Raw genomic sequence first — 16,211 nt, 5'->3', positions numbered from 1 at the left:
TGATTTGAGGAAGGAAAAAGAGACAAGTGGGAATGTATACAGGCTGCATGAATCTAATGTAGGAGAAATGCATGGTCAGAGTACCCTGCCTGCTCTTGACAATAAAGAAGGTATTTGGCTTTGCAAGGAGTAAAAAAAAAGTTCTAATTAGAGTTGTAACCATTTTCTGAAGATTCTTTTGACCACTTATGTATTTTAAGGGACTATTTATTCTGATGTCTACCTCTTAAATTGTCTCTGAACGATTCTCCCTGATCCCAAGTGCCTCCTTGTAGTTGAGCACCTTAACACTGGAGTTGCCATACCCTTTGCCCTCTCAAGTTCCAGAGGACTCCACAATAGGCTCTCTTGCCTCAGTAATACCCCTCCTTGGGACAGATTTATTAGAACAACGTAGTGTAAATAATCTATAACAAACTCCCCAAATAGTCCATCTTTCACCCACTGCGCATTAGTCCTTAAAATCCCATGACATCTATCATAACTTCTTACTCAGATTTGAACCTTAGCGTTCATAAACTGAGAAGCTAGCATGAACCCTTCTAAGCTTAATTACCAGCTTAGATCTGATTTCGCTGCCACCAGCCAAGTGATTTCCAGGACTTGGCTCCCTCTCTGGTCTCCCAAAACCTTCTCTGGGAGACCCCAAGACTCAGAAGCCCTGAGTCTTACCACAAAGGGAAGTAAACCCCCTCCCCTTGTCTCCTCTTTATCTCATCCCAGCTCCCCCTCCCTGGGTTATCCTGGCGATACTGTACTTAACTCCTTGAATGCAAAACAGAGACGGCAATTTACCTTCCCCCTGAGGCTATGCAGATTCAAACCTAGTCAAGCTAACACAAAGAGATTTCCCCCTCCTTCTTCCTTAGCCTTAACCAGAGAAAAACTCAAACAGGTTTTAAAAAGAAAGCTTTATATAAAAAAAAGAAAGAAAAAAGGCATCAAAATATTCTCTGTATCAAGATGACAATAATACAGGATCAATTGCTTAAAAGAAAAAATGAATAAACAGCCTTATTCAAAAAGAGATACAATTTAAACATTCCAGCAAGCTACACACATGTAAATACAAAACAAAACATATAAAAGCCTATTGTTTTGCTACCTTTGTACTCACAACTTTGAAACTGAAGATTAGAAGCTTGAAGATAGAAAGGAGCCTCTCATAGCCGACAGACAGACAAAAGACACCGACCCAAAAAATTCCCTCCCCCTGAGCTTTGAAAAAATCCAGTTTCCTGATTGGTCCTCTGGTCAGGTGTTTGGTTCTCTTTGTTAACCCTTTACAGGTAAAAGAAACATTAACCCTTAGCTATCTGTTTATGACAACATCTAGTTCATTGATGTAGCGCACATCATAGTCCACCACATCTAGGCTCTTCTTCATTCTTGACCCTACAGGTCACTACAGGAACCAAGGAGGATGGCTTCCCTACCTGCTGGAAGCTACTTTAACACTTTCTCTCCGGAGATTTCATGGAAAGACTTAATTAAGCCCTCTGATATTAAGATTACTCTGCAATATCAAGTATTTTCTTCTTGAAGAAAGGCTCAGGTAGACCAAAGATTTAGTTGCTAACTTGCTCCCTTAAGTTTTAAGAGTTTCATCTTGCTAAACAGATCTGAACCTTCAAAAGACAGTTTAAAAATTTAGATTTGAGAGACAGGCTGGAGGTCCCAAACTTAACAGCCATTGTACTGATCTTGTGGCAGCTCCCAATGAATAGCTGAATCAAAGTAAAAACTGATCTGATCATCAATGGACTGATAATTAGTGGTGTGGAGAGTATTAGAAAATTATAACTTTGATCCACATAACCTAACCTCCTGGACACTCTTCCGAAGGTAAAGAGAAAGATTTACTCCACTACATTACGTGTGTCAAACCTACACATCCCATTGAACCATTTACTTCGGGCTGAAGCTCTCTCTTCACTCTCCAAAAGCATTTGGACCACAGCCACTGCAATTCAAAAGGACCAGAGACAGATTGGCAGGACTGAACAAGAAGTCACTCATCTTGTGCAGTAATGATGGTTCTTTGAGATGTCCCCCCCATGGGTGCTCCACTGTAGGTATATCTGTGCCCCTGCACCTCTAATTGGAGATTTTAGGTAGCAATGTGCATTCAGCCTTTACATGAACTCTCCCTGCCTCGGGGCTATCTAGCACCATGCAGGCGAACCCCCCTCAATTAGACAGCCCTGAGGCAGACCACAAGAGAGGAGAATCCATGTATGGGCTGAATGGATCCTGTTACCTAAAATCTCTAATTAGAGGTGCAGGGGCGCAGATACACCTATAGTGGAGCACCCATAGACACACTACTTGAAGAAGAAGTAGGAGCTCATGCTAGACTGGGCAAGAGTAACTGAGCTCCTTCCTCTCTATCTGCTGCCTTTCTCTGGCCAGCTTTCAAGAGGGACTTTTTCCCCACCTCTTTGTTGGTGCTGTGGCTACTGAGCACTCCAGAAACAGAATTAGGAGAATGGCTTCTTCTCTTCACCCCTCAATTTCATATTGAGCCAACAAACCCAGCCTCAGGGAACAGTTGCCTATTCAACTCCCACCCCTCAATGACCACTCCTGATCCTGCGGCACCAGCTCTCAAGAGGTTGTGGTGAATTAAAAGAGGGAGGAGGGACCAACTGCCCAAGGGGGGAATTGAAAGAGGGAAAATTGACAAGAGGGGAGACAGAGGAAGAGCTGTTTATAGTGGAAATATATGGACAGTTAATCTATTGGACAAAGAAAAGGAGATTGCATACAATGTACTTTAAGAAATTATCTTCTTTACATGCATCATTTAACTTCACTGACTAAAGAGGATTATTATGCAGTTGGCCAAGACAGCAACGTTTACCTCTTGCCCATGACATTACTTCCAGCCCACATACTAATAAAGAATAATTTTGCCCTCAATACAGAATGAGTTGGACACTCCTGCACTATATCTTTATGATGTTGAAAACAAAAGTATTCTTAAAACAGACTGACAGAAGAAAGTCAAAACTTTTTCCTGAACTCCAGGGATTAAAAAATGACATGTTAGAAAACAGCTGATAGAAATAAGCACAAATTGGAGGAAAAAAGGTTATATAAATGTAGCTTGTTTTTGCTGAAATATGATTGGTGAAATTACTCCCAAGGATGTCTACCACAAGTTGGCATAATGATATACAAGAAATTCTTTGAAATGGAAAACACACAGCTATGTTTGGGGCATTGGAATTATTTTTATTTGGTTAAAGTGATGAGACACATGACTGACCATGCCTCTTCTGAAAATTTGAGAGTCCTGCACAAAGGCATCTTTGGGACTTTAAAATCCTCAACATCCTAATCTCACTCAAGGGACAATACTTCTGCATAAGGACTCTGGTGAAGCCCTCAGACACACCCAACTCACAAACATTAGTGAGGATGTCAGGCCATCACCACTGGATTGACTGAAACGTATGATAATAGTTGCAAGCCATACTTTCTCTTAAATGTTATTTCACCTTTATTCTATTCTCTTTCCTATCCCCCTTTTTGGCTTCTGTGGAATCAAGATCAAGCTTGACTGGTTTTGTATCAGCTGAAATCCATGATACCATCGTCATATCTAGCATCACAGGTTAAAGCAGCATAAATAACCTTGTTTAATTATCAAGACCTACCAGTGGCGTGAAGTTTCAAAAGTTGAAGGGCACAGACCTGTATGTGTAACAAATTCTGTCTCCAGCATGTGAATAAAGCAAATATCGGTGAGACAGAAGTTAGTCTTTTCTATTCTCTCATTCCCTCTTGTGCGTTTGTCATGCTTGTTTAGGGAGCAGGAATAATTTTAACAATAACTATTTATCTAAGAGAGAATGACTCTTTCTTTGCCCCAAGAAAAACTTAGTATCAGCAAGATTTGAGAGAGATACTTCATTCTGAAGAACTTTGCTAAACACAAGTTAAAACATTTCCAGAATTAACAGCCAATTGACTTTTAAACACAAGTATTTTAACGTCTGTTTTCTTTGTTCTCCTTATATGCTTTGTAAGTATTAGAATTGACCTGTAGAGCGTGGTTGCTACTTTATATGCAGGGCAAAAGCTCATTATACATACCCATGAACCATAAAATTAACTCCTGTGATCGTAAAAACCAGAGTTCTAGTAAGAAATTAACATTTTTAAGGCGGATACCCTTTTATCACATCTTCTTTCATTCCCATCCATCAGCACAACAGTAATGAGGTGGTTAAATGAAGACTTTTTGACACTGTCTTGTACCAGCTTCATGGCTTCACTCATCATTAAAACGCTTTGTTCTATGTCATTTTTCACTGTGTTTATCTAATGCTTGCTCGGTCTCCCTCTATTTCTAGTTCCTTGCACTCTCATGTATTACCATGTATGGTATACTTTGAGTTCATTCTTGACACGTGTCTAAACCACCACAGTCATCATTTTTTAGTCTTCTGTCATAGCATTATTTCTTCTTACCCTACTTGTTTTCTTTTCATTTCATTTTTTCCAGCAGTCTTGAAACGCTCAATAGTCTCCTAAGCCAATTCATTTCTGAGGTCGATATCTTTAGTTCATCAGCCTTCTTCATACTCCAGCATTCCAATCTGGTACAGCAGCAATGGCACAGCAGTTGTTTCATATACACTGATTTTCATTTTTAATCAACATTTCTTTAGCTTTCCAGTTCTTGCAGAGTATTCTAAGTGCAGTAGCGGCTACTTGGATTCTTCTTTTGATGTCATCTTCACAGTTCCCATTCTTCGATACTAGTCCTCCAGGGAACACATTTTTTTTCCCTTATCCTGGTTCTTTGTCTCCAGCTTTGATCTTTATTTCTTCCTCTTGTCTTCCAGTTGAAGTAATTCTTGTCTTCTCTGTGCCAACCTTCAGTCTGAATCTTCTGCTTCCCTGTCTCCCTTGGCATTTATTCTCTGTAAATCCTCCAAGTCTATGAGGACAATATAATCAAGTGAATAACTTAAGATCCAAGGAAGGCACATCTGGACCTCTAAGTGCATGAAGACTCCTATGGTCATGACGCCAGCAATACAACTTCTAAGGTATAATATTGGCAGAAACAGTGCGAAGCAAGCTTGTGGAATGAAGAGTAGAGATGCAGATAGATTACAGTACACCGGTCAACCACAAAGTCAAGGAGTTAAACACTTGGTGAATATTGGACCCTAGATTGCTTTTCTCCATCTTCTGAGTTCTCTCACTACTGCTGGAGGCAGGATGGACTTAATACACATATATGTGATGTGGAATGACAAATCTTATGTTTGTATGATGTTTCAAAAACAGTGACTGGTGAGAAGATGAAAATCCTTCAGCTGTTGCAGAAGAAAAAGACCTGGTGACTACATCTTATGTGGATTCATAATTTACTTTTATAGAATGAAATATTTTCTAGAATATATGGCTAGTTATATCATACATTTGTTCATAACATTAGTATTTTGAACATACCTTTGATTGTATTGTCCTTAGATTGACCACATGCATGTCACAAGGCATGGATGAAGTGAGTGGAGAAAAGGTATTCAAAATCTGTGGGACACCAGATTCTGCATATGTAGTCATTGGAATTACAGGATGATTTATGAAAAAAGAAGTCGTATGGCTCAGAAGAGAGGGGAAACTAACTGATGACTTCTCTTCTTTCTATAAAAAAGCAGATAAAACCTTAATTAAATGCAAGTCTGTAAATTAAGACAATTATTATTTACAAAGACAAAACTTCTCAATCAGCTACTCATCTGCTTCTCTAATAATAAAAATGGTTACGTACTGGCTCGGTAACTGTTCTTCAACGTATGTTGCACATGTCCTTTCCATTTTAGGTGTGTTGATTACCTGTTCACCGAAGCCAGAGAACTTTTTCCAACAGTGGTACCTGTTCACGTGGAGCATGTGCCCTCTGCACATTTGTTCAACTAGCTGAAGTTATGAAAGGGTGAAGTCTCTGACCTCACTGAGTTCCTTGGCCCAGGGAGCCAGAGTTTGCTGTGGCGCCCATGTAGAGAGCAAGGAGGATGGGTCATGGAATGGACATGTGCACTCATCTTAAACAACAGTAGTTTCTGAACTGGTAACTAACATTTAAGTGCTTGCACATCTCCATTCCACTTTAGGTGTCTGACAATTTCAAATGGAGGAGGAAATTGGTGTCTACCTAAGCAAGGACTCCCACACTACTCTCCCAAACATATTGGCTCTTAGGGCATAGGACCAAGTCATAGCCCTGCAAATATCACTATGGGAACATGACTTAGGAAAGCAGCTGACACTGCTTATGCTCTCATAGTGTGTTAAAACTCTTTGAGGTCATGGACATTATCGTAGCACAGATAAATACAAGAGGAGATCCAGGAAGAAATCATCTGTCAAGAGACAGAATGCCCTTTCATCCTGTCAGTGGAGATGAACAAGAGTATACGGTGGAGATGCCATAAACTCTTTAATTCTGTTCAGCTAAAAGGCCATATCTTATAAATGCCCAAGGTATGAAGATTTTCCCTATCTTTGTGGGTGTGAGGTTTTGAAAAAAAGGTAGTAAGTATGCAGAATTATTTACATGAAAATCTGACACCACTTTAGTAAGAAATTTGAGGTGTGGATGCCAACTAACTTTACCCTTATAAAACAGTATCTAAGGAGAGTCAGCTACCAAGGCCTAAAGTTCTGCTACTTCCTGGCTACAATAGCAGCCACCAGGAATACTAACTTCACTGAGAGATGAAAAAGGGGGCGTAGCTATAGATTTGAATGGCAGCCCTGTTAAAATGGAAAGAACCAAACTCAGATTGCAGGATGATGTGGGATCCCTAATAGGAGGCAAGGTCTGTCCAAACCTTTCAAGAACCTAACAGTCATAAGCAACACTGCCAGAACCGTGGCCCCGCCTCTGCTCTTCCTCGTTCCCAATAGCCATGTCCCTGCTCCTTCTCTTCCCCCCCACCCAAGGCTCCACCCTGAGGCCAGCCCAGAACTTGGAGCTGGGCCATGCTAAGAGTCACCCAGGGAGCCCAGGCTGTTGTGGGGCCCATGTTCCCACCCATCCTGGTACATTGCCCAGAGCAGGTGGAGGGTCCATGGCTCCCCACAGCGGTTCTGGATCCCTGGGAGGCTCTTATTACAGACCAGCTCTGACTTTTGGCCTTGCCAGAGGGGAGGGTCTTGGAGGGGAAGAGAGGAGGGTCCAGGCCTCAAGGCAAGGAGGACTAAGGTCCCCTTTAGTCCCCCCACTGGAAAGAGGCTGGCACTGCGGTAGGGACTGCACTTCATGGTGGGGAAGCTGATCAGCTCCCCTGACACAAAGCACAGGTGCTGCAGTCACCACTCCGCACCCCCAAACTACACTCATGTTAAAAAGTGGGTGGGCAGTACAACTTAAGATGCCAGAGTCTATAACTCTACATTTCTAGAATGCAGCACTGGGGAGCATCTTGCAGGAGTTATCTTAACTATAACTAACTTCGGTACTGGTCATTTTATGTGAGTGTGTTGAGGACTTAGCCCTCAGAGAAGAAGAGGGCTTCTTCTGGCCAGAAGAGGTCTGTGGGCTGGACTTCTGCTGCCTGCATGGCACCAGAGATGGAGAGTGGTGTCTTCTCACCAGCTCTCTTCAACTCTCTTCCAAGTCTGGTGGTGCACTCGGAGATGGAGTTAAATCCAAATCCCTGTATACTGAGCATCTGGGTTCTGAATGAGAGCACAAAAGCTGTTTCAACCAAGATGTCTTGAAGTTCAACTTCCCTCAACTTCCTACTCCTTGTTTTAAATACCTTACAAATAGGGCAGTTATACCTGATGTGCCCTTCTCCCAAACACTTCTATCAGTGGGAGTGAGGATCACTGACTGGCCTAAATTTGTTATAGCCAGAACAGTACCTAAATCTTGGGGACTTGGACATGCTTGGGAACTGAGCCAAAAACAAGTACCACTATCTAAACTACAACTATACTAAACTACTTACAATAAAAGACCTCTAGAAAGTTCTCTTAAAGGGAAATATGGGAAAGACCATAAGACTCACACCCACACACTCTGACTACCAACCATGGGTGGTCAGAAGGAACTGAAGGGGGGCTGGGATGGTTCCAACCCTTTATGCTTTCAGCAAGCAGCATGTACTGCCCCAACAAGTACAACTATTGGGAAAAGTTCTCCAGCTTCAGTGCACTGGTGTGAACACATCTAAAGTGGAATGGACATGTGCAAGCACTCAAAGAATTATAATTCTTATTCTTACTGGACTTCTTATACAAATAATCAGTAGCTTTCTCAAAAAGTTTGCAAAGGAGGTATCATTAACAGTTCTGTGCTTTTTTTCCATGCCACCCGTCAAACCTCCTGTAAAATCTGTAAAGTATCTTCATCCTCCTTCAAGTATCTCCTTAAGACTTACTAATGCTGTAATGCCTACAAAACACTCCAGATGATAATGGCTAGACAGTTAGCAAAAAGATCATGGTCTCCTAGGAACTGTACCATTTACTGTTGTCTTGCCATTCCACTTGTCTATTTCATTTACCTACTTGATCTTGTCATATATCTAGACTGTAAACTGTGGAGCAAGGATTTAGTTGTACAGCAATAATCTCAGTGGAGTCCTGATCATTTAGTGTAATACAAATAATTAATACTGCCAGCAAAATAAAATTAAAGCAAGCTACAGAGTTCTATACAATTTAAATGCAAATGTTATGTATGTTTTGATTAGTTCTCAACAGATAAGATATATGCTAACTTTTTAAGGAAGAAGTGAGTGTTGCTCTTCCTCCTCTCGGTTAGCAGCACAATACATTTTTAATTTTTGTGTGTGTGGGTACAACAAACAGCAAACATCTGATATGTGATTCAGCTGACAACTAAACAAGTAAACATATCTAGATTACAAACAGGTTGCTCAATCTTAATGATAGGCAATGGTATAAACATTTCAAGTATATTATTTCATATATTTTACTGAAGATATTGCTGCATATGTCAACAGAAGACAGAAGGCAGAGGATTCTGGAAGTGAATCACTGGCTAGGTAAGTGGTCTAGGCTCTAGCTTTGTGAAATATTGGCCCATCTTCTATGACGGAGAGGAGGCTATATTGTTTGGATGGTCACCACCTCAGCAGAAGGGGGACCAAACTTCTTGAGGACTGTCATAAACAGATAGCTAAAGGTTAATGTTTCTTTTACCTGTAAAGGGTTAACAAAGGGAACCAAACACCTGACCAGAGGACCAATCAGAAAACCGGATTTTTCAAAGCTCAGGGAGGGAATTTTTGGGTGTGTGTCTTTGGTCTGTGTCTCTGCTCTGTGCTCTCTCGGCTATGAGAGAGTGATCTCTATCTCCAGGCTTTTCTAATCTTCTGTTTCCAAGTGTAAGTACAAAAGGTAGAAAACAATAGGTTTTTATATTGTTTTTGTATTTACATGTGTGTAGTTTGCTGGAATGTTTTAAATTGTATATCTTTTTGGATAAGGCTGTTTATTCATTTTTCTTTTAAGCAATTGACCCTGTATATTGTCAACCTTGATACAGAGACCATTTTTATGTCTTTTTCTTTCTTTTTATATAAAGCTTTCTTTTTAAAACTTGTTGGATTTTCTTTTCTAGTTGAGGCTCAGGGGGATAGGAATCTCTGTGCCAGGGTTACGGTCTCTCTCAGGGAAAGACTGGGAGGGGGAAAATCTCTTTGTGTCAGAGTTGCAAAGCTTCCCTTTGCAGGGACTCTGACTGAGGGTGAAAGAACTGGATCTCTCTGTTTTGCATTTCAAGGAATTGAAATAGGGTGATCGTCCAGGGCCATCCAGGGAGGGGAAGCCGGGGAGGAAATAAAGAGGAGACAGGGAGGGGGTTATTTCCTTTGTTGTAGACTCAGGGCATTTGAGTCTTGGGGTCCCCAGGGAAGGTTTGGGGAGACCAGAGTGAGGCAGGCACTGATCCTGTCTGGTGCTAGCGGCTATCAGATCCAAGCTGGTAATTAAGCTTGGAGGGTTCATGCAGGCACCCACATTTTGGAAGCTAAGGTTCAGAATTGGGACTTATGCTTATGACAAGGACAGGCTGGCTAGAGTAGTTAGGAAGGTGTTAAATTAATAGCGTACGGGGAGGGTAAAAAGAGGAAAGATATGAGCATTCAGCACAAAATCAAGATATCGAGAACAAAATTTACCAAGGAATCAAAGGACAAACAGGAGAAATGCTTCAATTACCTATACATTAATGCTAAGAGCCTGACCAACAAACCAGAGGAACTGGACTTGGTCATTTAGGTCCATAAATTCAATCTACAGTAGAAGCTCAGTTACGAACACCTCAGGAATGAAGGCTGTTTGAAACTCTGAAATGTTTCTAACTCTGAACAAAACATTAGGGGGGTTCTTTCAAAAGTTTACAACTTATACACCTTTGAAACTTTACTATGCAGAAGAAAAATGCTACTTTTAACCATCTTAATTTAAATAAAACAAGCATGGTAACAGTTTCCTTACCTTATCAATTCTTTGTAAACTCCCCCCACCTCCTTTTTTTTTTTTTTTTTAGTAGTTTACATGTAACACAACACTATACTGTAGAGTATATGGGATTTTTGGTCTCTGCTGCCTGATTGCATACTTCCAGTTCCAAACATCCTTGGAATTTCTAAATATTATAGATGAGAATTTCCTAACTCAAAAGCCATCATGGGGGAATTCTATATTACACCTTGTTCCAACAGATAACGAGGAACTGACCACAAGACTAAAAGTAATATATATACTTGGTGCTTTAATAGGGCCTATTTTACAAAGCTGAAAACAGTATGAGCCAAATAAGCTGGGGAAAAGAATTAAAAAAACGTGAATGATTATTGGGAATCGTTTAAGAACACCTTACTAAATGCCCCAAAAGCCTCAATCCCACAATTGAAGAAGGCTGTGCTGGTTAAAAAAACAAACTGTTTAGAAATGAAGTGAAGGCAGCTTTAAAATATAAAAGAAATAATATATAACAAATGGAAGAAAAGGCAAGTTAACATTAATGAATAAGTCAGAAGTTAGGAATTGCAGAAAATCAATAAAGGACACAAAAGGAGAAAAATGTATGGCAAGCAGAGTTAAAGACAGTAAGAGTTTTTTAAACACACTAGGAACAAAAAGAATCCTGACAATGGTATAGGTCATCACTAAATGGAAACGCTAGAAAAATTATTATTAAATGATTAATTTAATAATAAATAATACAGAAAAGATGTTTAATAAATCTTTGTTCTGTTTTGGGGGGGGGGGGAGAACAGATGAATCAGTCTCATAATATGGTGATAACGATGTTTTTTTCCATTCCACTAAAGTCAGAAATATTAAAATCAGGAGATCCAGATAACTTGCATCCGAAGAGTTTCAAAAGACTGGCTGATTCTCAATAAGTTTTGGAACACTGGGAGTTCCAGAAGACTGGAAGAAAGCTAATGTTGTGCCAATGTTTAAAAAGGGTAAGCAGAACGACCCAGGTAATTATAGGCCTGTCAGCCTGACATCAACACCAGGCAAGAGAATGGAACGGCTGATACAGGACTCAATTAATAAAGAACTAAAGGAAGATAATGTAACTGACAAATCAACATGAGTTTATGGAAAATAGAGCCTGTCAAACTAACTCTCTCTGTATTTGGCATGATGTGAACACTGCCAGGGCTGCCCGGGGCAGGCGGCAAGTGGGTGCCCTTCAGTGCTGCCAAAGATGCGGAGCGACTGAAGGGCTCCCCACTGCCAAAATGCTGCTGAAGACCCAGACCACCGCCGGATGAATACAAACATTGCAGCTCCCCCACTTTGCCCCAGACCCCCTGAATCCTCTGGACGGCCCTGACCACTGTTGGAATAATGTGGGCACTTCTGGTGCCCACAATTCAAGAAAGTTGTTGATAAATTAGTGTGGGTTCAGCGAAGAGCCACAATAATGACTGAAGGATTAGAAAACATGCCTAACAAACAAACATGTCTCAAGGAGCTCAATCTATTTAGCTTGACAAAGAGAAGTGTAAAGGGCAAGAAGCTGTAAAACAGTTGACATCAAATGGTCCATCTTGAACTACAGGTGGGCAGGTCCACACATCCCTATATGCTCTGGTAGGGCAGCACAAAGAGCTTTTCTGTGCAGGTGTGGGCCCACAATCACTGGTTTACAATCTCCAGTTGAGAGTGCACAGGCACATGCACATTCTATGGTGTAGCACACACAGGGACATAAACTCAAAAAATGCACCAACTCCACTGAATAGTTCTGAACAGTTGTTCTATACAGTAATACTGTTTGTATTTCAAACAATTTTTCTAAAAATATTCTCAATCACATGTAGACTTTTTAAAACTAATCCAAGTACTGAGTTCTATACTTAAACAATTAGGATAATAGCAAACAGCTCTAGGTATTCAACTAAATACCTCCAAGCACAAGCTTAGTTTTCACCTAAATATTTCACCACACTTAAAATCCCTGATCTAGGATTTCCTAAATTTATAAACACATGCAGGCAATGTTTATGGTGTTGCTTATCACGGAGTTCTCTGGAATTATCTCCAACATATATTTCATATGACACCAACATAAAACTAAAATAATGAATTGTCAAACTGAAAAAGTACTTGAAACATTTACTTACTTCTTGTATTATGCCACTAGCACAAGACTATGTTAAGATAAATATCTCTTGATTGTGAAAGTTATTATATCATTCCAAACAGCTTTATACATTATGTTGAATAAAAACCCTTGCCAATTCTGTTCTTCAAGACAGACTGAGGATCTCTCTCAACTCCAAAATATTAAATCTTTTCATTATTTAAAGTTTGAAAAAGTTGTGACTTGTTAATTGTTATAAAATTATATTTAATACTCTTCCTTCTGCTAACTCTCCTTATCTCCCATTTAAAACTTTCCCCTGCATAATGCCATAATTTAGGAGTAAATATGTTCTTTTAAATCACTGATGAATATACAACATGCAGCTAGAAGTAAGGAAATATACACTACGTCCTGTAATGACCAAACAATACTACTGGATAAGAAAGGATTACATGACTAATGACAATTTACCATTATTACCGCCGCAACTAGTCAATGGCTGAATAGTCACAGCCAACTAGTTAGTCTTGCCTTCTGAATATTTCCCTATTCTTTTTCTGCATAATCTTTCCCATCCCATCTAATTCTCAGTTTCATCTTATTGTCATGTCCCACTTCTCCATTTTTATCTGCCTTCTCCTCAGAATTAAGTTTTCTGGAAGCAACAACAGGTAGCGCCATTTTTGTTTGAGTCTCAAGTATTTTAGGATTACGTCCACCAGTTGTGTTTAAGGCCATGGCAGTAGCCACTATCAAATGCTCCAAGATCTATAGCACAGCGGTTGCAATGTTTAAAAGGAGCTGCAGAAGTGGTACCAAGGATCCTGACATGTGTCTAAAGACGTATACATTTGCACTGGCTGCTACAGCTCCTTGGAAACCTGCTTTTAAGGAGAAAGTATGTGAGTACAGGAGCAGATGACTGGGACAACTATTAATTTTTTTTAAAAAAAGGCCGAAGGAAAGATGTCATGAGCAAGAGGTTGGAAAAATGTGGGTAGAACTATTTCTGCTTTCCATTTTTTTTTTTGGGGGGTGTGTGATTGAATCTTGTGTCAAGTTTAGTGCTAGTGTAACAAAATATTTCTTTCTTGATTCTAAAGTTACGTATAACGCCTCCCTTACAAGAGCATCACAGTAAGATGGCTCAGTCAATATCCAGAGTTAAATCTAGATTCTGTAGTTCTGGATGGTAAGGGACTCGATTGTGGTCTCAAGTCCGAGTCCCGCCCTTCATGGCAGGACAAAATACCTGTCTAGCCATCCCTGGATGAATTTTATTACCTTACTCTTAAATATCCAAGATGGAGATTCCACAACCTCCCTAGGCAATTTATTCCTAAATTTGTATTTGATAGTAGGTTGAAAAACACACAGAAATATTAAATAAATGGGAGAGATTCAAAGTTTTATTTGATCAGTTCCATAATATTAAAATCAATGAAATTCCAGGTTTTAGAAAACATTTCTATTTACCTCATGCAGTTACAGAAATACCAATTTGTGTGGGAATTTAGCAACTGAAGTCAGAGAAAGGAGGGATCAGGGCAGTTTGATACATGGGGAGAGGAAAAGCTAAAAGTTTCTGTCATGGGGATGTGGATAGGATTTTAAAGTATTGAGCACCACCTCTGCCTTCTTCAACTCAATTTTTAAAATAACTTTCCAAGTGGTGACATGGGAATATTTATCAGTAAATACTAAAACTCTGCACAGAGGATTTCAGAAAGCTTTACAAAAGCGGTGAAAACATGGTTTGACTAATGGGGAAAATGAGGTGGAGAGATTTAGTGGCCTTTAGTATACATTTAGTAAAGTTGAGATGAATGATGCGTCATGAGCTTGCAGATAGAGAACTTGAAACAACAGCTCTGAGAGCTGTAAACTCCCTCTATTCCTCTCAATTGTATATTAACTCTGAAGTTTAATAATAAATAATGAGGGGAGATTTTCCAAATGCACAAGGGACTCCCACATTGACTTTCAACTAAAGATAGCTGCCTGTTTGTGTCTTTGTAAATCTCCTCCTTAATAATACATTTTAACTATTTCAACTAATCTGTTTTATCCACTGTTGCTAGATGCAGCGACAACATGTAGACAAATACTTTGTCTCAGTTTTTAATAGAGGTAATGAGGAGATTAGAGGTAGTGGTAGGGTGGCTAATGTCAGTGAGGACACAGAAGTAGAAATTACCACATCTGGATGTCAAACTCAAACAGCTTAATGAGAATAAACCAGGAGCCCCAGATAATCTCCATTCAAGAATAGTAAAGGAACTGGCACATGAAATTGCAAGACAAATAGCTAGGATTTTTAATGAATCTGTTAACTCAGGGGTCATAGCCTATGACTGGAGAATTACTAATATAGTACCTATTTTTAAGAAAGGAGAAAAAGTGATCCAAGAACCTCAGGCCTATTAGTTTAACCTCAATTACATGCAAGGTCTTGGATCAAATTTTGAAATAGAAAGTTGCTAAAAGATATAGAGGTAAATGGTAATTGGGATAAAATACAACATCTTTTTACAAAAGGTAGATCATGCCAGACCACTTGACCTTTCTTTGAGAAGATAACTGATTTTTTTAGACAAAGGAAATGTAGTAGATCTAATCTACCTGGATTTCAGTATGGCATCTGACAGAGTTCCATATGAGAAATTAGTTAAATTGGAGAAGATAAGGTTAAGGGGTGACAACAACGGGTCATGCTGGAAGGTGAACTGTCAGGCTGGAGGGAGGTTACTAGTGGAGTTCCTCAGGGATCGTTCATGGGACTAGTCTTATTGAACATTTTATTACTGACCTTGGCACAAAAAGCGGGTGTGTGCTAATATCATTTGCAGATTACACAAAGTTAGGCGATATTGCCAATATAGAGAAGGACTAGAATATCATACAAGAAGATCTGGATGACCTTGAAAACTGGAGTAATAGAAATGGGTTGATATTTAATAGTGGAAAGTCCAAGGTCATGCACATAGGGATAAGAATTTTTGCTATAAGTTTCCGGCTTATCAGTTGGCGAACTGGATGATGGCAGGATGATTGTGAACCACTAATGTGATGCAGCCATGAAAAAGGTTACTGCAATCCTAAATGCAAGGTATTTCCAGTAGAGATAAGGAAGTGCTAGTACCATTATACAAGGCACTGGTGAACCTCATCTGGAATACTGTGCACAATTCTGGTATCTCATGTTTAAGACAGATAAATTCAGACTGGAACGGATGCAGAGAAGGGCTACTAGGATGATCATAGAAATGAAAAACCTACCTTATGAGATAAGACTCAAAGAACTTGGCTTGTTTAAAGTAACCAAAAGAAGGCTAAGAAGAGATACAATTACTCTATAAACACATTAGAATGAAAAATACCAGGAAGGGAGAGGAGTTATTTAAGTTAACTGCCAATGTGGACACAAAGACCAAACGGACATAAAATGGCCATCAACAAATTTAGGCTTGAAATAAGACACAGTTTTCTAAATATCAGCCTTCCAAAGGGAGTAGGAGGGGCAAAAAATCTAAATGGCTTCAAGATTGAGCTTGATAAATTTATGGAGGGGATGGTATGCTGAGACTGCCTACAATGT

At 39.7% G+C, this 16,211-nt stretch overlaps 1 protein-coding gene across 2 annotated transcripts in view; it reads right to left on the bottom strand.

The window, feature by feature from the left end:
- MAN2A1 (mannosidase alpha class 2A member 1) overlaps window positions 1–16,211 on the bottom strand; it is a 198,672-nt gene that overhangs the window by 16,478 nt on the left and 165,983 nt on the right. The window contains exons 20-21 of one of the 2 annotated variants that reach the window (XM_032762598.2): window positions 5,473–5,667; window positions 4,964–5,336 (exon numbers count right to left, since the gene is read on the bottom strand). In XM_032762598.2, the coding sequence (XP_032618489.1) occupies window positions 5,298–5,336; window positions 5,473–5,667 (234 nt within the window). In that variant the 3' untranslated portion in view covers window positions 4,964–5,297. Of the gene's footprint in view, window positions 1–4,963; window positions 5,337–5,472; window positions 5,668–16,211 lie in introns of those variants that run through there. The other variant, XM_032762597.2, reaches the window with a different exon arrangement.

This window comes from Chelonoidis abingdonii, chromosome 6 (genome assembly GCF_003597395.2).
Source record: "Chelonoidis abingdonii isolate Lonesome George chromosome 6, CheloAbing_2.0, whole genome shotgun sequence".
NCBI lineage: Eukaryota > Metazoa > Chordata > Testudines > Testudinidae > Chelonoidis > Chelonoidis abingdonii.
The sequence above is the reverse complement of the archived record's forward strand: the minus strand, read 5'-3'. Positions and strand labels throughout refer to the sequence as shown.